This window comes from Zosterops lateralis (genome assembly GCF_965231275.1).
Source record: "Zosterops lateralis genome assembly, chromosome: 26".
Classification (NCBI taxonomy): Eukaryota; Metazoa; Chordata; class Aves; order Passeriformes; family Zosteropidae; genus Zosterops; species Zosterops lateralis.
The window spans coordinates 3,672,269-3,696,977 of NC_139786.1; the positions used below are offsets into that span (position 1 = coordinate 3,672,269).

General features: G+C 51.1%; 3 protein-coding genes and 1 long non-coding RNA gene across 4 annotated transcripts in view; 2 read left to right on the forward strand and 2 right to left on the reverse strand.

Moving 5' to 3' along the window:
• Nucleotides 1–775: 775 nt before the first annotated feature.
• On the reverse strand, nucleotides 776–9,835 carry LOC310919204 (uncharacterized protein). Its single transcript, XM_083878441.1, has 13 exons — nucleotides 9,796–9,835; nucleotides 7,529–7,606; nucleotides 6,131–6,253; nucleotides 4,613–4,771; nucleotides 3,940–4,016; nucleotides 3,653–3,789; nucleotides 3,386–3,561; nucleotides 3,194–3,292; nucleotides 2,833–2,955; nucleotides 2,473–2,679; nucleotides 2,217–2,369; nucleotides 1,631–1,738; nucleotides 776–1,228 (listed from the first exon to the last, which is right to left on the reverse strand). The coding sequence occupies exons 2-13, from the start codon at nucleotides 7,559–7,561 to the stop codon at nucleotides 1,046–1,048; spliced, it is 1,578 nt and encodes a 525-aa protein (XP_083734567.1). The 5' UTR covers nucleotides 7,562–7,606; nucleotides 9,796–9,835; the 3' UTR covers nucleotides 776–1,045.
• Nucleotides 9,836–14,021: 4,186 nt separating this feature from the next.
• On the forward strand, nucleotides 14,022–15,806 carry TOMM6 (translocase of outer mitochondrial membrane 6; the record flags this gene model as incomplete). The annotated part of the gene is made up of 4 exons (XM_083878670.1): nucleotides 14,022–14,161; nucleotides 14,946–15,047; nucleotides 15,434–15,514; nucleotides 15,577–15,806. 2 exons carry the CDS (start codon nucleotides 14,022–14,024, stop codon nucleotides 15,040–15,042), a joined length of 237 nt encoding a protein of 78 aa, XP_083734796.1. The 3' UTR covers nucleotides 15,043–15,047; nucleotides 15,434–15,514; nucleotides 15,577–15,806.
• An 808-nt stretch (nucleotides 15,807–16,614) lies between these two features.
• LOC310919096 lies at nucleotides 16,615–18,674 on the forward strand. The gene is made up of 2 exons (XR_014591781.1): nucleotides 16,615–16,919; nucleotides 16,952–18,674. It is a non-coding gene; the product is annotated as an uncharacterized lncRNA (long non-coding RNA).
• A 2,612-nt stretch (nucleotides 18,675–21,286) lies between these two features.
• The window catches only part of USP49 (ubiquitin specific peptidase 49), a 28,695-nt gene continuing 25,272 nt past the window's right edge, over nucleotides 21,287–24,709 (reverse strand). Inside the window, exons 7-9 of the mRNA XM_083878581.1 lie at nucleotides 24,071–24,179; nucleotides 22,332–22,537; nucleotides 21,287–21,574 (exon numbers count right to left, since the gene is read on the reverse strand). Of these exons, the coding sequence (XP_083734707.1) occupies nucleotides 21,408–21,574; nucleotides 22,332–22,537; nucleotides 24,071–24,179 (482 nt within the window). The 3' untranslated portion in view covers nucleotides 21,287–21,407. The remainder of the gene's footprint in view (nucleotides 21,575–22,331; nucleotides 22,538–24,070; nucleotides 24,180–24,709) is intronic.

Below are 24,709 nucleotides of genomic sequence, written 5' to 3' on the forward strand. Positions count from 1 at the left end.
CCTCCCCGACACAGCCCCCGGGCAGAGGACGGCACCGAGGACTCCTGGTGTCCCACCTGCTCCTCATCTTCGGACTCAGACTCGGAGGAGGAGGGATTCTTTTTCGGGAAACCCATCCCCAAGCCCGGGATGAACTCCCTGGGCAGGGAGCCCCCGGAGAGGGGCCGGGGCAGGACGGCCAAGCACTGCAGTGTGTCCTAACAGTCCCCGAGTGCCACTGCCAGCTCCTGCCAGCTCCTGCCGGGTCCTCAACACGCTCCAGGTGCATCCTGGATGCGGCCCAAGGCTGGGGGGAGAAGCTGCTGGGATCTTTCCCCCTCGGGGGCTGCTGGCAGAGCAGAGCCTGCCATTCCTGCCAGCCTCTCCCCAAATTAGGAACAGGTAAAGCAGGATGGGAGCAGGGCCAGCAGCACCTCCCACAATGCGGGGAGAGCAGACAAGGGCAGCTGCCTGCATCACCCCAAGGCTGGGGATCCTTCCCTGGGCTCCTCTGGGCCCCACTGCCACTTCTCCCCATCCCTGGTGGCACCGTGTCACCACAGGGAGGGGACATGGGGTGCAGCTCTGCTGCTGCTGGTGACGAATCCAATAAAGTTTGGCTGAAATCTGAATGCAGGGTCTGCCCTGTTCCTTCCCGGCCCGTGGTGACACTGACAATGTCACCAGGGCAGGGAGGTCCCCAGGGTGACCTCTGCCCTCTGCCACAGCCAGGGTTCACTGTGGGGCCCTTCCCTTGCAGCCCCAGGAGAGCAGGAACAGAACGATGGCTGCAAAGAGAACATGGTTTATTTCAGATTTAAACCCAAAAAACACTCGCTGGGGTTTGAGGACACATCCCCAGCAATCAGGAATGGAGCAGAGACTGCTGCTCCCACCTCCCATCACCTTCCAGTAAAACCAGGAAAACTTTTGCTGCACTCAGGGGTTAGGACAGGGCTAAACCCAAACACACCCTGCTCACCCTCCTTCTCCATCTCCCACCTCATCCCGCAGGCTCAGCACCCTCCTGAGCACCCCAAAGGCTGTCACAGCCCTGTCACAGCCATCAGAGGCGGGCAGTGGCCAGGTCGTAGCTGTCGATGAAATCCCGCAGCTCCTGCAGGTGGTGGATGCGGCGCTGCCGGAGGTTTGCCCTCAGGGCCAGCCCCAGCGCCGCCTCCATCGAGGGCTCCTTCTGCAGCAGCATCGTGGCCACCACGGCCACCGTCAGGCTGAACTGCTGGTAGGACTGCAAGGGAGGCCTGAGGGCTCAGCACCCCAAAAATCACCCCCATTTCTAGTCCACAAACGCCCAACCATCACCTGGAGCCCCTGAAAACACCTTGCTGACCACGGCACCGTCACCTGCAGGGCCCCCAAAATGCCAAATTCACACTCCTCAGCGCCCAGCATCGCTCCCAAAGCTCCTCAGGTGAGATTTCCTCATCCTGCAGCTGCTCCCAGACCCCCAAAACTCCTCAGGTGAGATTCCCCCATCCTGCATCCACTCCCAGACCCCTAAAGCTCCTCAGGTGAGGTTTCTCCATCCTGCAGCTGTTCCCAGACCCCCAAAACTCCTCAGGTGAGATTCCCCCATCCTGCAGCCACCCCCAGCCCCCCAGGTGCCCCTCCAGGGGCTGCCAGGCCTCACCAGCTCGATCTCTGCCTTCTTGGCCAGGACAGCGGCAGAGCGGAAATCAAACCCGGCTGGGCGCGGTGTGGGGAGCGTGGGGCAGAGCTGGGGCTGGCCAGACACAGCCTGGGAGGTGGAAAAGACAAGGAAGGGTCAGAGGAGAAAGGCACTGAGCCAAACTGGGGCTGTCAGTGATGGTCACTAGCCCAGGACTGGTCACCCTGTGCATGGAGCTGCTGGTTTGTCACTCTCCCCTCGAGTGCCAGAGCTGCCCCCGCTCCCCCTCTGCCCCAATTTCTCTTTTTCCCTCGTTAGGCAGTAATTAAGCTGCTCTGGAGGGCTCTCCTGGGCTTCCTCAGAGCTCCATCCCCAGGGCTGTTCACGCCCCAGCACCCCTGAGCCTCGGGTTACTTCCCTGGCTCATTTCCCAGCCCTTTATCCCCGGCAGCGGGGCCGACACGGGCTGTGCCTCCAAACAAAGCTGCCCTTCAACCCCAGCCCGGGATCCTGCAGGCAGCAGGGACCCCCCTGTGGGCACGGCAGTGTCCCCAAGCCCAGGACACCCCCCTTGTGTGGGGACCTGGGGGACACAGGGACCCCGTACCGGGTGTGTCTCACCAGACCCAGGCTGGGCTCCTGGGGAGGTCTCTGCTGTGCTGGAGGCACCAGGAGAAGCCTGGCTGGGCTGGGCCTCGGGTTCTGCTGCAGGTCCTGGAGGGTCCTGAGGGGTTTTGGGTGGCTCGAGGCTCTGCAGAGGCTGAGGGACAGAGAGTGGCTGTGCTGGGACAGGGGGACAGCACTACCCCTGGTCTAACACGGGGTGGGGACACACCAGGAGCTGCCCCTCATCCCAAACTCACCCCATCCTGAGCAGCTTCTGCCTCGGCTTCTCCAGCTCCACATGGTTGCTGTTCCCAGGAATGAGGGCTGAGCTCAGCCCCTGCCTCTCCAGAGGGGCTGGATCCCAGGAGTTCCCCCCTGGCAGGGGCTGGAGGGGCTGCTGAGCTCTGGGGATGTGACCCATGAGCGGTGCCAGCCTTGGGGACATCAGGACTGCACAGCCCTACCTGTTACAGGGGACAGACAAAGGGTTTGTCCCCCTGTGCCTCCCTGCAGGCTCTGCTTCAGGGTGGGAATAACAAACATCCCCAGGGGAAGCTGTGTGCTGCTGGTGGGGAGGATTTGGGGAGCCTGGAGCTGATCCCATGCCAGTCCCATACCTCAAGGTGCTGCTGGATCTCAGGATAGCTGGAGGTCTCCTCTGGAGGGGCTGGATCTGTTCCCAAAGCACAGGGATCCTGCTCCTGGCTGCCCAGGGGGGTCTGCCCAGCTTCCAGCTCAACCTGGGGACAGGCAATGGCGTGAGAGGACACCTGTCCATGCCAGGGTGGGGAGAAAGGAAACCCAAAGGAAATCACGGAGAGAGCCTGGAAAAATTCCACCCTTGGCAAAGAGACAGCGAGGTGGAGAGGGGACAGGCTGGAGGAGAGAGGAGAGAGTTGTCACAGCAGCCAACGAGGAGACCCCTGGGCCAGGCAGCTCCAGAGGTGGGAGCAGCCCTGGGACAGGGGAATCTCCTACCAGTGGCTCCACAGCACCAGGATCATCATTTGGGCTCTCCAGAGGGCTCCCAGCTGGCCTGGGGGGCTCCAGGACATCCCCACTCCCCTCTGGCACATCCTGCAGGAAACCAGGACACCGTGCACGGCTCAGGGTGAGCAAACTCCTGCTGTGCTGGGATTATAGAGGGGGGGACAGGTAAAACGCCACAACCTGTGGCTGTTTTGGGCTCTCCTCAGCCTCTTGGAGGGGAGCAGGGGGCTGAGGATGCTCCGGGGGCTGGGGATGCTCCGGGGGCTGGGGATGCTCCGGGGGCTGCAGCTCCTTCCCGGCCGCTGGCTGGCTCCTCTTGGAATGGGCAGGAGAGGCTTTGGAGTGTGGCTCGTGCCCTGCAGAGTGGGGAACAGCAGGCCAGGCTCCTCACCCTGCCCTGGGCAGAGCTGGAGAGCCCTGAGGAGCCGGCAGGGGCTCAGCACAGACCTCGTGGGGAGCGGGGACACCAGGCCTGGGGGACCAGGGTCAGCTGCCGGGGGTGCTGGTGGCTCCGGCGGGGCCGGCGTCTCCCCGGCGGGCGGTGGCTCCAGGGTGGGCTGTGTCCCGGGAAAGATCCGGGATTCCTGCGGGAGCACAGCCCAGGGTGAGGGGTTAGCCTGGGAGAGGCCTCTGTGCAATCCCAGCCTGGGCAGGGATGGCCTGCAGCGGTCCTGGTGTCACCCATTGTCACCCCAGGGTCACACAAGCCACCCCACCCCGAGCACGGCACCCACCGGGGAGGGCCAGAGGGGGGCCAGGCTGGGGGCTGCTCCTCCTTGGGGTATTCCGGCCAGGGGTCAGGGGGTGGATCCTGCAGGGAATGGGGTGAAGGGAAAAATTATTATTATTATTATTATTATTAGTATATTAATAATTCTATAATATACAATTTTAATATATAATATATAATATATAATATATATAATGTAATATAATATATATAATATATAGTATAGAATATAGAATACATAACATAACATATAATATATAATATATAACATACGTTTATATATGTATATAGTATCTATTATATAAATAGAATTTATATACATATTATATACATACATATATACACATATATACATATATATTATTATTTTATATACATATATTATGTATTATATACATGTTATATACAGATATAATAATAATCTATATCGTTAATATAATAGTATTAATAATATTTGTTAATATAATAATTAAATATTATAGTTGTTATATTGTATAATTGTAATATTAACAATTATTGTATTATTATTATAGGGTGGGTTTAGGCAGGGAATGGGAATTTGGGACTGCAGAGGGTCCCCACACGCTGTCCTTGTCACCAGGGCAGTGAGTGGCCCCTGCCCCATTTCAGCCACTGTGTCCCATGGGTGCCACCACGCCCAGCCCAGCGCTCCTCACCAGGTACCAGCACTCTTCAAAACCATTTTCAGATCCTTGGAAATCTTCTCTGTCATCCCAGGGGGGCCGTGGGGGACAATCTTGGGGGGCCCATCTCCAGTCCTCCTCCTCCTTCCACGGGACATCCTCAGGGAAATGTCTGGGGCCTCTGGGTCTGGGCTGGAATGGGAAAAGCCCCAGGTGAGGGCACAGCCCAGTGGGATTTTCTGTTTTCCTGCTCTTCCCCCTCCCCACTCGGCTCTTTCTGCCTCTCCTGCTCTGGGGGAGCTCCTGCTTTGGGCTGCCCTGGATTTGTCCTCCTGGCAGCAGGACGTAATTAGGGGGAAACAGCTCAGATTTCACCTCACTGTGAAAATTAGCACCAGGGGAGGGGGGGATCAGGCTGCCAGAACACTGAGAGCAGCCTGGCTCAAATATCCCAGAAACAAACCCCACGAGGATGTGAAACCCCGAGAGCAACAGGCAGTGGCAGGAAACAGGAGCAGATGTTTCGTGGGAGGAACCAGAGGGCAGCAACTGCTTTTTTAAGGACCAACGGTCCACAAAACCCCCAAAATCTCTCATTTCGTGCCGTAAAAGCTCAACCACACTGTTGAACAGTGGAATTCTCCCTGCCCTCCCAGGAGTGAGAGTGGATTCCTGTCTGGAGCCCTTTAAGTCACTCTTGGAGGGTGAGGAAAAGAGATTTGTGTGGGTCTGGGTGAGCAGCATCCATCTAAACTTCACAACTGCTCATTAACTTTTAAAACTATTGATTTAATGAACAGTGCCCTGGTTAGCACCATCCACACTGCACTGCAGACAACTGGCTGAGATCCTTCAGCCCAATCATCACCATCCACAGAAATAATTCATTTAACCCATGTAAATATATTTGTTTTGCCATTCTTAATACTGGGGGGCGAAGCTGTGGAATCCTTTGGACACAAATTGCTGGTCAGCTCCACATCTGGATCCAGGTATTTCCAGACTCCTTTTGGGATTTTAGAAAGCCGGGGGCTCCTTGCTGAGCCTGGGGGTCCATGACTGGATCCAGACTCATTTCAGGAGCCAGGGATTCCTTTCTGAGCCTGGGTATCCACAACTGGATCCAGATCCATTTTGGGGAAGGAGTTTTGGGAGCCAAAGGTTCCTTTCTGAGCCTGTGGACCCACAACTGTATTCACACTTGTTTTGGGGAAGGAGTTTGGGAGCCAGGGGCTCCTTTCTGCACCTGGGGGTCCATGACTGGATCCAGACTGGTTTTGGGGAAAGAGTTTTGGGAGCCAGAGGTTCCTTTCTGCACTTGGGGGTCCATGACTGGATCCAAACTCATTTTGGGGAAAGAGTTTTGGGAGCCAGGGTCTCCTTTCTACTCTTGGGTATCCACACCTGGATCGAGACTGGTTTTGGGGAAGGAGTTCAGGTAACCAGAGGCTCCTTTCTGCCCCTGGGGATTCCCTGGGAGGGTCTCCCTGATGCTCTCACCGTGCCTGTGACACCCCTGGGACATCTCCCCCACCCAGCCCCGTCACCCACCGAGTGCCTCCTGTGCCAGTGTCCCCTGTCCTGGGGCTCCCAGGGGGGCTCGTCCCAGGGGGGCCTGTGCCAGGTGTCCTCGGGAGGGGGACACGGCCATGGCCCGTCCCTCCAGGGGCCGTGCTGTGGGGAGAGCAGAGAGAGCAGAGAGAGCAGAGCCCTGAGAGCCCCAGCGCAGCCCTGCACCCCTTGGGGTCATGGATGGGGTCGGGATCGGGATGGGGACAGGTTCAGGGTCACAGATGGGGACAGGGTCATAGATGGGGTCAGGATCAGGACAGGACCACAATAGGGGTTGGAGTGGGGATTGGCATCAGGGCAGGGATCGGGATCGAGGTCATGGATGGGGTCGAGATGGAGGCTGGGACTGGAATAAGAGTCAGAATTGGGATCAGGATCAGGATCAGGGCAGGGATCGGGATCAGGCCAGGGATCGGGATCGGGCCCCGGTGTCTGTCCCCGGCCCGGATCAGGAGCAGCGTGTCCGGCAGGGCCGGGATTGTCCCTCAGGCCCCGTGTCCCCTTCGGCCTCCTCAGTCCAGGGAGGACATTCTGGGGCTGGAGCGTGTCCAGGGATGGGAGTGACCTGGGGAAGGGTCTGGAGAGTCCTGAAGGAGCTGGGGAAGGGTCTGGAGGGTCCTGGGGGAGCTGGGGAAGGGTCTGGAGAGTCCTGAGGGAGCTGGGGAAGGGTCTGGAGGGTCCTGAGGGAGCTGGGGAAGGGTCTGGAGGGTCCTGAGGGAGCTGGGGAAGGGTCTGGAGGGTCCTGAGGGAGCTGGGAAGGGTCTGGAGAGTCCTGAGGGAGCTGGGGAAGGGTCTGGAGGGTCCTGAGGGAGCTGGGAAGGGTCTGGAGAGTCCTGAGGGAGCTGGGGAAGGGTCTGGAGAGTCCTGAGGGAGCTGGGGAAGGGTCTGGAGGGTCCTGAGGGAGCTGGGGAAGGGTCTGGAGGGTCCTGGGGGAGCTGGGGAAGGGTCTGGAGGGTCCTGGGGGAGCTGGGAAGGGTCTGGAGGGTCCTGGGGGAGCTGGGGAAGGGTCTGGAGGGTCCTGGGGGAGCTGGGAAGGGTCTGGAGGGTCCTGAGGGAGCTGGGAAGGGGCTCAGCCTGGAGAAAAGGAGCTCAGGGGGAATTTGTGGCTCTGCACAACTCCCTGACAGGAGGGGACAGCCGGGGGGGATTTGGGATCTTATCCCAGGGAACAGGGACAGGAGGAGAGGGAATGGCAGGAACCCCCTCAGCTCCCCTCCAAAGCCCAGATTATCCCCAATTCCTCCCCAAACCCCTCCAATGTCCTCCTGCCCTCTCAGCACCCCCAGGATGGAGCAGCGGGACCCCTCAGTGTCCCCAGGGGGCTCCTGCGCCCCCTCCCCACCATGGCAGCCCCAGGACAGCCCCAGCCCCACGTACCTCCCTGGGGAAGCCCCTCCTGGGGGGGAACATCCTGGCCCAGAGCCGCCCTGGGGCCGCCCGGGGCTCCCGGATCCGCTGCAAGAGAGAGGCTGGGTCAGCTCGAGCCACAGCACGTCACTGCCGGCCTGGGGACACGGCCAGGACAGGTGCCACCCTGCTGCCAGCCCTGTGCCCGAGTGCTGGGACACTGCCAGGGACACTGGGACACCTCCAGGGACACTGCCAGGGACACTGGGACACCTCCAGGGACACTGCCAGGGACACTGGGACACTGCCAGGGACACTGCCAGGGACACTGGGACACCCCCAGAGCCACTGAGACACCTCTAGTGTCACTGGGACACCTCCAGAGTCACCGGGACACCTCCAGGGACACCCACAGACCCACTGGGACACCTCCAGGGCCACTTGGACACTCCTAGAGTCACTGCAACACCTCCAGGGACATTGCCAGAGCCACTGGGACACTGCCAGAGCCACCAGGACACCCCCAGGGCCACTGGGACACCCCCAGGGCCACTGGGACACCCCCAGGGCCACCCCTAGAGCCACTGCAACACCTCCAGAGTCACTGGGACACCCCCAGGGACACTGGTGTGGCCCCCAGCGAGGACACAGCAGTTGGGGACACAAAGACCCGCTCGCTGTCCCCTGGGGGTGACACAGGGCTGACAGTGCCTTGGCACCCCCCTGTGCCTGCCCGAGGCTCTGCCTGTCCCTGTCCCACGGGTCACCCCAGTGATGTCCCCAGGGGATCCCATGATGTCGGCATAAGGGGCTTGGATGAGCCCCCCCCTCCCCCAGCCTGAACCCCCCTTTTGTCCCTAAATTGTGGGGTGTCATGGATGGGATGGAGAGCCCTGCAGCCCTGCACCCCAATCCTGAATCCCAACCCCAGGGCCCTGCACCCCAGCCCTGCACCTCTGCACCCCAACCCTGCACTCCTACACTCCAGTTCCGCACCCCTGCACCCCAGTCCCCCAGCCCTGCACCCCAGTCCCCCAGCCCTGCACCCCAATCTCCCAGCCCTGCACCCCAATCCCCCAGCCCTGCACCCCAATCCCCCAGCCCTGCACCCCAGTCCCCCAGCCCTGCACCCCAATCCCCCAGCCCTGCACCCCAATCCCCCAGCCCTGCACCCCAGTCCTCCCCTCCCGCAGCTGGGTCTCATTCCACACCAATACCCGGGGGGAGCCGAACCCACCCGGAGCCCACCCGGAGCTCACCCCGAGCCCACCCGGAGCTAACCCAGAGCTAACCCAGACCTGTCCCGGAGTTAACCCAGAGCTGTCCCGGCGCCCACCCGGGGCCCTCCCGGAGCGCTCCTGTCCCTCCCCCGGGAGTTTCCCTTCCTCTTCCCATCCCGCTCCCGGCGCAGATTCCGCCCCCGAGGCCGCGGGAGCGCGCACAGCCGGGGGCGCGCCGCTTCCCTGTGCCCTGGGGCGGCCAAAATCCTCCGGGAAGCCTGGACCTGTCACCGGGGTGGGATCAGAGCGGGGACCCGCACACTGCGCCCCGCCAGCAGCCGGGGGGACCCTGACAGGGGGCTCTGCACCCCCAGGGCATGGGATAGCCATGGAGGAGGGGATCCTGAACCCAAATTAATGGAATAGCCATGGCAGAGGGGATCCTGAACCCCAATTCATGGCATATCCATGGAGGAGGGGATCCTGCACCTCCAGGGTATGGAATATCTGTCCAAAGTGGGGATCCCTGCATCCTAAAGACATGAAATATCCATGGAGGAGAGGATCCTGAACCCCCAATTTATGGACTATCCATGGCAGAGGGGATCCTACACTCCAATTCATGGAATAGCCATGGAGGAGGGGATCCTGAACCCCAATTAATGGAATATCTGTCCAAAGTGGGGATCCTGCACCCCCAGGCTATGGAATAGCCATGGCAGAAGGGATCCTGCACTCTCAATTAATGGAGTATCTGTCCAAAGTGGGGGCCCTGCACCTCCAGGGCATGGAATGTCCATGGAAGAGGGGATCCTGCACTCTCAATTCATGGAATATCTGTCCAAAATAAGGGTTCCTGTCCCCCCAGACCACCCACCCCAGCACCCGCCGCCCTCCCGCTCCATCCCCGGGGCGCTCCCGGACTTGTCCCGGGATATTTGGGGGATCAGGACCCCCCTTTTCCCATGGCAGGAGCGGAACCGAGGAGGGGACAGAGGGGAGGGCGGGAGGGTTTGGGGAGCCCCGGCAGGACAGGACAGGCCAGGCCAGGCCAGGCCAGGATTCCATCACACTCACCTTCGGTGCCACGGCGGGGCCGGGCGGGGACTGCCGGTCACTGTCACCTCCCAAAGGCGTTTGTCACCTCCTGTCCCCGCAGCCGCCTTTGGTCCCCCAGCAGCCTCGGGGAGGGTCTCCCAAACCCTTTCCCCACCCCGCTCATCCCCTCCCCGGCGCCCCCAGGCTCTGCTCCCCTTTATCCCGCTGGGAGCAGCTCCGGGGGCCGCGGGTTCGATCCCCGCCCGCCCCCCGGGGTTTATCACTTTTGGGGGTGTTGGGTGGGAAGCTCTGATAAGGAACTGGTTTGAACTGGCCGGGCCAATTCCTGTATCTCCGCACGGAGTGAGGCCGCAGTGACCTTCCAGGGATGTGGGAGGGAAGGAAAACAAGGTTCGCTTTCTGTGAAAATTCTAAGAAATAAGTTTAGTAGAAAATAAGACAATTAGGAGATAGAAAAAAAAAAAAAAAAGCAAAGTACAGCCAAGTCCGCCCCCTGCTATATCAGAGACATTCTTTAAATACCCTTCCTATTGTGTCAATCTGTTGAATATTCATATTTTGCCATAAATTGGTTTCCATATTCCAGGCACTGTTTTGCATGGGTTTGCCTTTTGAGAGCATTTGTGTTTCTTGGCTGTGCCTTCGTTATCACCTTCATTATCACCTTCGTTATCACCTCCAGCTGGGCCTTGGTCCACCTTTTCTTCAGATGGGAGATGCTGATAGTTGGTGTATCAATAGCAGAGTCTTCTTTAAATGTTTACTTGTTGTTATTTTGATTAAACAGACAGTTTAATCATATTTTATCAATAGCAGAGTCTTTACACGTTCACTGGTTGTTATCCCAACCAAACAGACAGTTTAAGAATAATATATCAACTACTACCACTATGCCTAATTTCCTTTACTAATAGCAGAAATAAAAAACTTATATCCTTACCACAAAGTTATTAATCATATAGCAGACATCTATAAGGAAAAACCAACTTTATAATATGCATTTATAACAGGAGGATCCAGCTCAGCTTGCTGATCTCAAATATTAATAAAGGAAAGGGGTGAACTGGAAACCCCAAAGCCAAGTGGAGCAAAACCCTTCTGTTATAAATAATGTCACACAACTCAGGTCTATTGAGTTAGCAGCAAATTTAATTGAATAACAATTTGATGTAAATGAATAACAATTTGATGTAAATGGATACAATTTAGTAAGTATAATCAGGTATATATTTGGCAGGAGTTAATTGAGTATGATTGAGGTTTGTGTGGTAAATAGGTGTGATTCGTGCTGATGAAATTGAAACAGTAATCAATATTTTAAAATAATGAAATACTAGTTAAAAATGCAATGCCAAGGAGGAGAGGGAGGGGGGTTCCCTCCCCTTCTCCTGCAGATGTTTAATAAAGAGTAGTAAACAGGAAGGAAGTGAGATAAGACTGGCTAAATTTATCTAGGAGATAAGAGAATTTGGGGGAACTGCAGGAAAATTGTAAATTAGATGAGCTTTATTGCCTTAATGCTCAAACCTGGTATTCACTGCCACAATACAGGATTAATACACATGTGTAATTGTTAAGGTTACTAAAAGGACCCGTGTTATAAATGTTTATTATAAAGTTGGCTTTTCACAAGATGTGTGCTGTATGATTAATAACCTTGTGGTAAGGATATAAGTTTTTTATTTCTGCTATTAGTAAAGGAAATTAGGCATAGTGGTAGTAGTTGATATAGTAATTGCTTAAACTGTCTGTTTGGTCGGGATAACAACCAGTGAATGTGTAAAAAAGATGCTGCTATTGATAAAATATGCTAAACTTATATAATAATATATAATATTAGTATATATTACTATATATATATACACACTCTATATGTACACTATATATAATATAGTATAATATTACTAATATACTATACACTAATACATATTCATCAATGTTTCCCATAAATTCCCTCATATTTCCAATTCTAAAATCTACATCACTGTACTCCGTGGTGCAGGTTTCACATGTTGATAGGGGGTCTTCTGTCTCCTTTTGGTGGTCTTTGATGGAGGCTCACACTCTTCATCATTGTCCTCGGGATAATCTGACAGGTTGCATGTGCATATTTAGTGTTTTGTTATGTAAGTTAGCATTATGTCCAAAAAAATTAGCATTTCATAGATAAAATCATAGATAAGATACCTTCGTATCTATGATAAGATATCATAGATAGGATACCTTCGTATCTTATACTTTAAACTGTCCCAACTTTGTCCATCCCAAGGTCGATTCTGTCTTGGGACAATACTCATCTCAAAACTACATCTTATATCCTATTTTTCCATGTAACGTCTGCAATTTATAACACTAATTTTCTTTATTGTTTTATACCAATAATTTTCTAAATAGTTACAATTTAGTCAGCACCAAATAATTTCCAGTTCTCACAACGGGAAAAACCCAAAGGCAAGTGGAGTAAAACCCTTCCCAAACTCCAGGCAGGGGAAGCCCATGGGATCAGGTAACGCCTGCCTGTCCAGCTGGTCCTTTAATTAGTGTCCCTAATTGCCATAAATCAATTATCTGCCCGGGGTTTGGGCAGGGAATGCAGCAGCAGGGACAGACCAGGCTGGATGGGCAGTGTGGAGGTGTCCCCACGGATCCAGGTCTGAGCCAAGCCCGGCCTGGTGAGCTGTGTGTCCCCAGAGAGGAGGGAAATGGGAATGTGAAAAACGAGGTTCACTTTCTATGTGAATTTTAAATTTTAAGGGATAGATTTAATAAAAAATTAAGACAATTAGGAGATAAAAAAGCAAAGTACAGCCAGGTGACTTGGCATTCACCTAAGTCCACCCTCTGCTATATCAGAGACATTCATTAAATACCCTTTTTATTGCATCAGTTTATGAATATTTATATTTTTCCATACACCAGTTTCCATATTCCAGGAACTGTTTTGCATGGTCCCTCCTTGGGTTTGCCTTTTTAGAGCATTTGTGTTTCTGGGCTGTGTCTTCATTATCACCTCCAGCTCAGGCCTTGGTCTGTGCTTTCTTCAGACGGAAGATGCTGATAGTTGGTGTATCAATAGCAGAGTCTTCTTTATGTGTTCATTGGATGTTATTTTGATTAAACAGACAGTTTAAGCACATTTTATCAATAGCAGAGTCTTCTTTACACGTTCACTGGTTGTTATCCCCACCAAACACACAGTTTAAGCAATTACTATATCAACTACTACCACTATGCCTAATTTTTTTTTACTAATAGCAGAAATAAAAAACTTATATCCTATATCCTTACCACAAGGTTTTAATCACACAGCACACATCTTGGGAAAAGCCAATTTTATAATACACATTTATAACAGGAATAACAGGAGAGCTCTGCTAATTCCAGAAATTCCGTGCAAGAATAAGTTAATTTTATTGTTAAAAGCTTTATATAATAATAGTAATAAACCTCACTATAACCACAGTCCTCATCCCACAAAGGAGCCTTGAAGACCCTCATTCCCATGTCACTGTGACACACCAAACAACACCCTGATCCCATTTCTGCTCCCGCTCCCACTTGTTACAAATGTATATTATAAAATTGGCTTTTTGCAAAATGTGTGCTCTATGATTAATAATGTTGTGGTAAGAATATAGGATATAAGTTTTTATTTCTGCTTTTAGTAAAGAATATTAGGCATAGTGGTAGTAGTTGATATAAGTCTGCTTAAACTGTCTGTTTAGTCAAAATAACATCCAATGAACATATAAAAAATACTCTGCTATTGATACACCAACTATCAGCATCTCCCACCTAAAAAAAGCACAAACCAAAGCCCAAACTGAAAGTGATAATAAAAACACAGCCACAAAACACGCATGCTCTAAAAAAGCAAACCCAAAAACAAACCACGCAAAACAATTCCTAAAATACAAAAACCATTTTATGGAAATACATGAATATTCATAAACTAATGAGATAGAAAAAATATTTTAAAAATATCTCTGAGACAGCAAAGTGTGAAATTGGCTGAGTGCCGAGTCACCCGGCCCGGCTGTACTTTGTTTTCCAACTCCTAATTGTCTTAATTTTTATTAAACATATTTCTTAAAATTTATCAAAAAGTGACCCTCGTTTTTTACACACTCTAGTGACGTCACGGGGCGCGGGTGACGTCACGAGGCGGGGCTGACGTCAGGGGCGGGGCCGACGTCAGGGGGCGGGGTGACGTCATCGCGCAGCGCGGGCAGGCGGCGGCAGCAATGGCGGCGGCGGGAGCTGCAGGGGGAGCAGGAGGAGGAGGAGCAGGAGCGGGAGCGGCGGTGGCGGCCCCGCCGCGGGGGATCCGCGCTTGGCTCCGGAGCGCCTTCCGCTTCGCCACCGACCGCAACGACTTCCGCAGGTCGGGAACGGGAACGGGAACGGGAACGGGGTCACGGATGGGGTCGGGGTCACGGTGAGGGTCGGGATTGAGGCCGGGACGGGAATAGGGGTCGGAGTTGGGATCAGGATCAGGGCAGGGATCGGGATCGGGCCCCGGTGTCTGTCCCCGGCCCGGATCAGGAGCAGCGTGTCCGGCAGGGCCGGGATTGTCCCTCAGGCCCCGTGTCCCCTTCGGCCTCCTCAGTCCGGGGAGGACATTCTGGGGCTGGAGCGTGTCCAGGGATGGGAGTGACCTGGGGAAGGGTCTGGAGAGTCCTGGGGGAGCTGGGGAAGGGTCTGGAGGGTCCTGAGGGAGTTGGGGAAGGGTCTGGAGGGTCCTGAGGGAGCTGGGGAAGGGTCTGGAGGGTCCTGAGGGAGCTGGGGAAGGGTCTGGAGGGTCCTGAGGGAGCTGGGAAGGGGCTCAGCCTGGAGAAAAGGAGGAATTTCAGGGGGAATTTGTGGCTCTGCACAAGTCCCTGACAGGAGGGGACAGCCGGGGGGGATTTTGGGATCTTATCCCAGGGAACAGGGACAGGAGGAGAGGGAACGGCCTCAGGCTGGGCCAGGGGAGGCTCAGGGTGGAATTTCAGCAGGAATTTCCTCTTGGAAAGGGCACTCAGGCCTGGGAAGTGCCCGGGGAGGTTTGGAGGTGTCACCGGGGGGTGGCACTGAGCGCTCAGGGTGGGGGATCGGGCACAGCTCGGGCTCGGATGAATCTCCCGAAGGTTTTCCCCCCTCACCTCCTGTGGGGTCTCCCTTTGCAGGAACCTGCTGGTGAACCTGGGGCTGTTCGCCGCGGGGGTGTGGGTGGCCCGGAACCTGACCGACATCGACCTGATGGCGCCGCAGCCCGGCCCGTGACCGCGGTGAGGGGGGGACACTCCGGGCTGGGACCCCCGGGGATCAAATCCAACCCCAAAATCCCACCCTGGCCAAACCCCCCTGGAGCTCTGGGGCCGTGCCCGTTCCCTGGGGAGCCTGGGCGGTGCCCAGCACCCTCTGGGGAAGAACCTTTCCTGATATCCATCCTAAATCTCCCAAATCCAGCCTTTCCCTGGGTGCTGTTCCTGCTCCCCGAGGCTTTGAGGCTGAACAAACTCCCCAAACCCACCCTGAGCCCCCAGGACAGCGCTGTCACCACCTGAGGTGACACAAATCAGGGCTGAGCCCACCCCTAACCCCACAGAAACCCTCTTTACACAGATTTTAAAGCAGAACCACCTCCCCTGACAGCGCTGAATCCCTGTCCCAGGAAGAAGTTGGAGCTGCCAGGACCAGAGCTCACCTTCCCACCAGGACTGGAGCTGTGGGGCTGCTCTGAATCCCCTCTGGAGTTGCTCTGATCCCCCTGGAGCTGCTCTGATCCCACCTGGAGCCGCTCTGGTCCTTCTGGAGTTTCCCTGATCCCACCTGGAGCCGCTCTGGTCCTTCTGGAGTTTCCCTGATCCCTCTGGAGCTGCTCTGATCCCCCCTGTCCTGCCTGGAGCAGTGACAAGGACAAAAGCTTTAATGCTGAGAGAGGGAATTAGAATTGGTTTCCCATTTATTCCTTCAGGAATTGTTTCCTCGAGGATGTGCACGGAATTTTCACCCTCAGATGTTTATTAAAGTTTATGGAATAACAACACGACCCACTGGGATTTCTTCCTTTTTTTTTTTCTCTGTTTTTTTCTCTTTTTTTAATAAGAAACTTCAGCTTACAAAAAAAAAAACAAGGTGTAAAAAGAGTAAAGATTTACAAACAAACGAACAAACAAGAAAATCATAAAAAACATGATTTCTATTTCACAGCCCAGAGCCAGAGGGACGAGGCCAGCCATGGGAGCTGCAGCCAGGGGAAATCCAGGCTGGGATCAGACTCCAGGCACGGAGATTCCCAGGAAAAGTCTGTGGGATGGTGAGGGAACCACGGTGCTGTGGGAGGAGAAGATTTGGGGCTTGCATAGCACTGACTGCCCTGGGCTGGGGACACGGGCAGCTGCTCACAGCTTGTGACTTACTCACAGCTTGTGATTTACAACTTCATTCAGCCTGTGAATTATTCACAGGTTGCACAGTGGTTGCTGTGAGTTACTCCCAAGTTCCGCAGGGGCTGTTGTGAGTTACTCACAGGTTGCACAAGGGCTGCTACTCAACAGGTTGTGATTTACTCCCAGGTTGCACAGGGGTCGCTATGAGTTACAAGTTGTGATTTACAACTTTATTCAGCTTGTGAGTTACTCACAGCTTGCACAGGGAATGCTCTAAGTTACTCACAGGTTGTGATTTACTGTGATTTACAGGTTGTACAGTGGCTGCTGTGAGTTACTCCCAGTTTGCACAGGGGGTGCTGTGATTCACTCACAAGTTCCACAGGGGCTGCTGAGAGTTACTCCCAGGTTGTACAAGGGCTGCTGTAAGTTACTCACAGCTTGTGATTTACAGGTTGTACAGTGGCTGCTGTGAGTTACTTACAGCTTGCACAGGGGCTGTTGTGAGTTACTCACAGCTTGTGATTTACTCACAGGTTCCACAGGGCCTGCTATAAGTAACTCACAGGTTGTGATTTACTCCAGGGTTGCACAGAGGCCTCTGTGAGCTATTCAGAGGTTCCACAGTGGCTGCTGTGATTTACTCACAGGTTGTGATTTACTCCCAGGTTGCACAGGGGCTGCTGTGAGTTACTTGCAAGTTGTGATTTATTCACAGGTTCCACAGGGCTCACTGTGAGTTACTCCCAGGCTGTGAGTTACTCCCAGGTTACACAGGGCTCACTGTGATTTACTCCCAGGTTACACAGGGGCTGCTGTGAGTCTGTTACTCCCAGGTTACACCCCAGCTGCTCCAGGGTGCTGTGCAGGGCTCCTGCCCTTGGGGATTCACATTCTTTGGGTATTTTCCCACCTGGGGCTGGAGTTTGGGAGCAGCTTTGGAGACACGAGTGCCCCTCGTGCCCCCCTCCCTCAAAAACCCCATTAAAACCCCATAAAAACCCCATAAAACTCCCCCTAAAAACTCCCCAAAATTCTCCTCCCAAAGCTGCTGCTGGGCCAGGCTGTGAAACACCTGCAGTGTGTGTGCCCTGGGGATAATCCCAATTTTTCAGCCACGGTTTCTGCAGGAAAAGGGGATTCATTGGGATCTTCCAGAGGCCCTGGAGTTCATCTCAGCTTTGCTTTGGTCCCATAATCCCTGCCCAGGATCCAGGGGGGGTTTGGGGGTGTTGGGACAAACCTGGCTGGAGAAAAAGCTGCTGAAGAGCCAGAAATAATCAGGAAAAATCAGGAATTCTGGAATATCCCCAGCTGGAATGGACCCACAAGGATCAGCCCTGGGGAGGAACTCAAAGAATCCTCCCCTGGTTCCTCAAGGTCCTTCATTTATAGCCCTTAATTAATTAATTAATTGGATTCTCTCGTCACTTGCTGCCCTTGAGGACACTCCAGGCCTGGCAGTGACATCAGGAATGAGCTTGGGGCAGAAACTCGAGGCTGTTCTGACTTAAAATGGCTGGAAAATCCAGAAAAATCTGATTTTAAACTGCTAAAAAACCCAGAAAACTCTGATTTAAAACCACTGGAAAAATCCAGAAGAATCTGATTTTAAACTACTGAAAAAGCCAGAAAAATCTGGTTTAAAACCACTGGGAAAATCCAGAAAACTCTGATTTAAAACCACTGGGAAAATCCTGAATAATCCAATTTAGAACCACTGAATAAAATTCCAGAAAAATCTGGTTTAAAGCTGCTGGGGGAAAAAATCAAATCTAGAAAAACCTGTTCTTTAAACAGCTGAAAAAATCCAGAAAAATCTGATTTAAAACCACTGGAAAAATTCATAAAACTCTGATTTAAAATCACTGGAAAAATCCAGAAGAATCTGATTTAGAACCACTGAAAAAATTCCAGAAAAATCTGGTTTAAAGCTGCTGGGGAAAAAAAAAAATCCATAAAAATCTGATTCAAAACTGCTGGGAAACAATCCAGAAAAATCAGATTTAAAATTGCTGGGGGGAAAAAAAAAATCTAGAAAAACCTGTTCTTTAAACTGCTGAAAAATTCAGAAAACTCATTTAAAACCATTGGGAAAATCCAGAAAAATCTGATTTTAAACAGCTGAAAAATCCAGAAAACTCTGATTTAAAAACACGGAGAAAAACCAGAAGAATCTGATTTAAAACTGCTGAAAAAACTCCAGAAAAAAATGGAGTTTGTGGAATCCACCAACCTCGTTTTCCTCTCCCTGGATCTCATTTTACCCCGTTTTATTGGGATTAATTTAATTTATTGGCAGCCCCAAAAATTCCCTCCCCAAAAACTCCCAAAAAACCCCAGAAATTACCCCAAAAATGATATTTAAATGTTTAAAAGGACATTTTTTTTAGGCTCAGAATGCAGCATCTTGGGCAGAATATGAGAAACGGGAATTTTTCTCTGACTTTTTTTGCCTTCTGTGCTCGTTTTTTGCCCAAGGACAGATTAAAATTCCCAGGGGAAAAAAAAAAAAAAAAAAGAGATTTGAGAGTTTTTTTCCTCCCACAACAACAAAAATTGGCAGCTTGTGGACAAAAGGAGCAAAAAGGGAGGAGGAGAAACACTTGGGAGAACTTCCCTGCCTGAAAACTGATTTTTTTTTTTTTTTAATCCTCATATTTTTACATTATTTTTTTTTAAAAAAACCAACCCAGACGAACAAACAGCAGGTGTAATAATAATAATTCAGATTAAAAGGTGAAATATGAACAGCCAAAACCCCAAAATTACAAAAACCCCAAACCTGAGGTGCAACTTTAGGCTGAGAAATGACTGTAAAAAGTCCAACTAAGGCTCTGTTTTCCCAAAAAAATTCCAAAATCCGGCTGATTTCAGATACAGACTTTGTGTTCTTGGAGCTTTTCCAGCTTTTCCAGAGGGATTTGGGATTTCACATTCCTCCCCCTGCAGGAATAAGGAACCTCCAATGGTGGCACCAACCCCAAGAAATAACATTTTTTCACGGATTTTTCACCCCCAAAACTCCCCGTGTTCCCCTGAGGAAATGCAGCCACATTTGTAAAAAAAAAAATACAAAAAAAAAAAATATAAAAAAGGGGGGAATTTGCCTCCCCAATTCCAACTTCTGCTGCCAAAGGTTTTGGAAATTCTTCCCAATCCCAGGTGATGCCACTGGAACACAGATTTGGTTTGGCTGCCAGATGTGCCACTCAGAACATTCCTGGGGGGTTTTTTCTTTTTTTTTTTTGGGTGTTAAAACACATTTTTGGGGGTCGGAACACTTGTTTGTGTGTTAAAAATCACTTTTTTGTGTGTTTAAACACTTTTTTTGGCAGTTAAAACCCGTTTTTTGTGTGTTAAAATCCATTTTTTGAGGGATAAACTCCATTTCTGGAGGGTTAAAACCCATTTTATGTGTTAAACCCCATTTTGGGGGGACAACCCCTGTTTTTGGAGGTTAAAACCCTTTTTTGTGTGTTAAAACCCACTTTATATTTGTTAAAACACATTTCAGGGGGTTAAAACACATTTCTTTTGAGTTAAAACCCATTTTTGGAGGTCAAACCCCATTTTTGTGTGTTCAAACCCATTTTGGGGGGGCTTAAACCCATTTTGGGGGTTTTAAACCCATTTTTGGGGGTCAAACCCCATTTTTGTGTGTTCAAACCCATTTTATGTGTGTTTAAAACCATTTTTGGGGGTTTAAACCAATTTTTTGTGTGTTAAATTCCATTTTTGGGGGCTTAAACTCATTTTTTATGAGTTAAAACCCATTTTTTGTGTGTCAAACCCCATTTTTGGGGGTTGAAACCAATTTTTTGTGTGTCAAACCCCATTTTTGGGGGCTTAAACTCATTTTTTTGTGTGTTAAAACCCATTTTTTGTGTGTTAAACCCCATTTTTCCACAGCAGAACTCCATGAAAATCCCATTTCTCAGGGAATTGAGCTGCCAGCTGAGCTCAAACCCTGGAATGTGGCACAGCCCCAGTGCAGAGCTGCTGGCAAAGCCTCACCCAGGGCACAGAAATCACTGTCAGGGGCAGCAGAGGGAGGAATTGGGAAGAATTTAAACATCTTTTTTCCAGCTCTGGGAGCTCCTCAGGCCACTCAAGGTACTGTACCTGTTCCTTTTGGAGCTGGATGGGGATTTTTAGGGATTGAAGGGTGTTGATCCAGCTGGATTCTCCCATTTCCTGCTTGTGCTCGTTCCTCTTTGATAGGGGATGGATGAACAGCTTCAAACTTTGTAATTTCTTTTTTTTTTTTTGGTGCCAGAAAGACACTCAGAACCCAAGATTCTGCCCCAAATCAGAACTGCCCAGCTCCAGAAGGTTTTCCAAACATCTTGTCCTGATCCCATTCCTGGTGATCCCATCCCTGCTCTGATCCCATCCCTGCCCTGATCCTATTCCCTGTTCTGATCTCATCCCTGCCCTGATCCCATCCCTGCCCTGATCCCATCCCTGCCCTGATCCTATTCCCTGTTCTGATCTCATCCCTGCCCTGATCCCATTCCCTGCTGTGATGCTATTCCCTGCTATGATCCCATTCCCTGCCCTGATCCCATTCTTGTTCTGATCCCTGCCCTGATCCCATTCCTGCTCTCATCCCATCCCTGCTGATTCCATTCCTGCCCTGATCCTGTTCCTGCTGTGATCCCATTCCTGGTGATCCCATCCCTGCTCTGATCCCGTCCCTGCCCTGATCCCGTCCCTGCCCTGATCCCATCCCCTGCCTTGATCCCAGCCCTGCCCTACCCCATTCCAGCCCTGATTCCATTCCCTGCTATGATCCTATTCCCTGCTATGATCCCATCCCTGCCTTCATCCCATCCCTGTTGATCCCATTCCTGTCCTGATCTCATTCCTTGCCCTGATCCCATCTCTGCCCTGATCTCATTCCCTGCCTTCATCCCACCCCTGTTGATCCCATTCCTTGCCCTGATCCCATTCCCTGCCCTGATCCCATCCCTGCCCTGATCCCATTCCTTGCCCTGATCCCATTCCTGCTCCATCCCATCCCCTGCCCTGATCCCATTCTTCTGATCCCTGCTCTGATCCCATTCCTGCTCCATCCCATCCCTGCTCTGATCCCATCCCTGCCCTCATCCCATTCCAGCTCTCATCCCATCCCTGTTCCAATCCCATCCCTGCAGTTTTCCCCACAAAGAAAGGGAAGATGAACACCAAAAGTTCCCCAAAAAGAAGCTGGGAGTGTTTTCCCCTCCTGGCAACGTCAGTCTCGTGTCATTGTCACTGGTTTTGGGTGGCAAAAACCTGAGTTTGGAGTTGTTTTTCTGGGATTCCTGCTTTGTCCTGCAGCGTTCTCTGAGTGTAGAAGAGGATGTAGGCCTGGGTCTTGCACACCTCCTCCACGCTACATACATTCAGTTTGGAGTCATTGCAGTGCACCCAAAATCCTGGGAAAAAAAGGGAAAAAAAAAACCTCTCTAAGCTGAGGCAGAATCCCTTTGGATTTTGGAACTGCTCACAGGAAACATCCACAGGAGAAAAGGCAATTCTGTCTTTTCCTCCAACCTGGAAAATGGTTTTATTGATCATTTTTTTAAATATGATTTTTTTTTCTTTTTTGGTGCTTTAGAAATGTCAAATCTTAATTTCATCAGCCCAAAAAGCTCAATTAGGCAGCCTAAAAAAAATCCCCTGTGGGATCAGGCAATTTGTGCAGCCAGGAAGGCAGAGCCTGTCCTGATCCAGCTGCTGGGCTCTCCCAGCCCCCTGCGGATGTTGGTCATGAATAGTTCCTGTTTTTTTCCACCCTCAAAACACTTTCTGTTCATCTCCTCAATCCTGAGGATTCAATCCTGAGCAAAGGCAGCTGCAGCAGCTCCTGGCAGAATGAAGGATTCACACCGTTCCCAGGAAAACAAACAAACAAACACAAAAACCCCAAACAAAACAAAAAAAAAAATCCAAAATAAATTATACAACCCCCAAAATAAATTACAAAACCCCCAAAATAAATTATAAAACCCCCAAAATAAATTATAAAAAATAGGAATAAAGGGGGAGGAAACAAACCACTAAAGGGAAAGGAGTGGATCCCAATGAGCTGGAATCATGGGGGAGGGAAAAGCCAAGGAATGCTGAGGGAGGGGAGAGGATTTGGGACGGGGTTTTGGGATTTTGGGATTTGCCCGGCCCCAGCACACGCACCTCCCTCCGTGTTGTAGCAATAGGCTGTGTAGTGTCCTGAGCCAAACCCCTTCCCGTGATGCATCACCACAGCTGAGAGGTCATAGACAAAGGTCTCTGTGGCAAGGGAGGGCAGAGAGTCCCTGCAGCAGTAAGGTTCCATGTTTAATACCTGCTCAAAGAGGACATGGACCCCGATCTTCTCGCGGTGATTGCGCTCAGACCACCTGCGAACACAGACACCACGCTCAGGGCTGATCAGAACTGCTCAGAGCCAGAAAATCCTGGGGATTCACCCCCAAAATGCCCTGCAGACACTGAGGATTCACCCCAAATCCCCTGCAGATGATTCACCCCAAATCCCTGCAGACACTGAGGATTCACCCCCAAATCCCTGCAGACATCCAGGAATTAACCCTCTGAAATGCCCTGCAGATGATTCACCCCAAATCCCTGGAGACACGGAGGATTCACTCCAAAATCCCTGCAGATATCCAAGGATTCACCCCAAATCCCTGCAGACATCCAGGAATTAACCCTCTGAAATGCCCTGCAGATGATTCACCCCAAATCCCTGTAGACATCTGGGAATTCACCCCAAATCCCTGCAGATACTGAGGATTCACCCCAAATCCCTGCAGACACCCCTCACACACACAGAGCTCCTGCTGCTCCTTCTGGGGTTGGTTCTGGTGGGGTCTGCCCTGGTCATTGATGATTTTGTTTTATGTGGGGCCTTTTTCTGCCACTGAGGGGTTTTATTTTAGGTGGAGTCTCCTTTTTTAATCGATAATTTTTATTTTAGGTGAGGTCTCCTTCTGCCACTGAGAGGTTTTGTTACAGATGGGCTTTCCTGACACAGAAGGTTTTTATTTTAACTGGGGGTCTCCCTCTGCCATTGATGATTTTTATTTTAGCTGGGGTCTCCTTCTTTCACTGATAACTTTTATTTTAGGTGGGGTCTCCCCCTGCCATTGATATTTTTTGTTTTAAGTGGGGTCTCCTTCTGCCACTGAGGGTTTTTGCTTTAGATGAAGTCTCTTGACATTGACAGTTTTTGTTTCAGGGGGTTTTTGCTTCCCTTGCCATTGATGATTTCTGGTTTTGATCAGGTCTCCCTTTGCCATTAATAATTTTTATTTTAGGTGGGGTCTCATCCTATCACTGATGATTTTTTCTTTCAGGTGGCATCTCCCTTTGCCATTAATAATTTTTATTTTAGGTGGGGTATCCCCCTGCCACTGAGGGTTTTTGGTTTAGGTCAGGTCTCCTTCTGCCACTGATGATTTTTATGTTAGGTGGGGTCTCCTCCTACCATTGCTATTTTTTGTTCTGAGATATTTTTGATCCAGATTTCTCCTCTGACCACTTCTAAAATCCTCAGTTCTACCAATAACCCCCCTCACACACACCCAGCCTAACCATAAACTTCATAAACTTCTCCTAAAATTTGGAGCTTTTTCTGCTTTCTATTCAACAGCTAAAGAGCCAACACTGGCCTTGAATTCCCTCCATCTCCCACCTTCACCAAATCTTTCATCAGCTACTGACTCCTCTTTTCAAGCTGCCTGCAAACTCGAGTAAAACCCAAAGAAATTAAGAATTAATATGCACAAAACATTAATTTGTGACAGAAAACCCCCCTGCAAAGGGGCAGCACTCACAAACCCGATGGCTCAGAAGTCACACAGCTGCTTTTAGCAGGATTTGAGGGAATTAAAGACCCATTTTTGGTGATTTTTCCCCCAAAACTGCCTCACCTGAAGCGTTTAAGGTGCAGCCGGAGGACCTGAGGTAGTCTGTAGATCAGCAACTGCTTTTTAGCTTCACTCAGAACAAGAGGTTTGGGAGAAGATTTTCGCCGTTTGCCTGTGAAAAAAATCCCCCCAAACCCCCCCAAGGCAAAGATTATCAGGATCTCAAAGAGAAAAACCAGCACAGGGTGAACTGTTTGGTTTTTTTTTTTTCCGGCACATTTTGACTGCCAAAAAAAAAAAACCCAAAAAACCCCAAACCCCCTCCAAGATTATCAGCATCTCATTTTTTTTTAAATTCCCCAAAGAGAAATTTCATCAATTCCCCAAAGTGAAAATCCAGCACAAGGTGAACTGTTTGTTTGGGGTTTTTTCCCAGCACGTTTTGACTGCCAAAAAAACCCCACCAGAACACCCCAAACACCCTTCAAGGCAAAAATTATCAGGATCTCATTTTTTTTAATACTCCAAAGAGAAACTTCATCGATTCCCCAAAGAGAAAAACCAGCACAGGGTGAACTCATTGATTTTTTTTTTTTCCCAGCACAGGGATAAATATTTCTAAATTCCTCCAGAACTTCTGTGGGAGTTCTAAATTTTCCCTTTCTCCTCATCACACAAACATTTGTCACCTCTGAGCTGTCC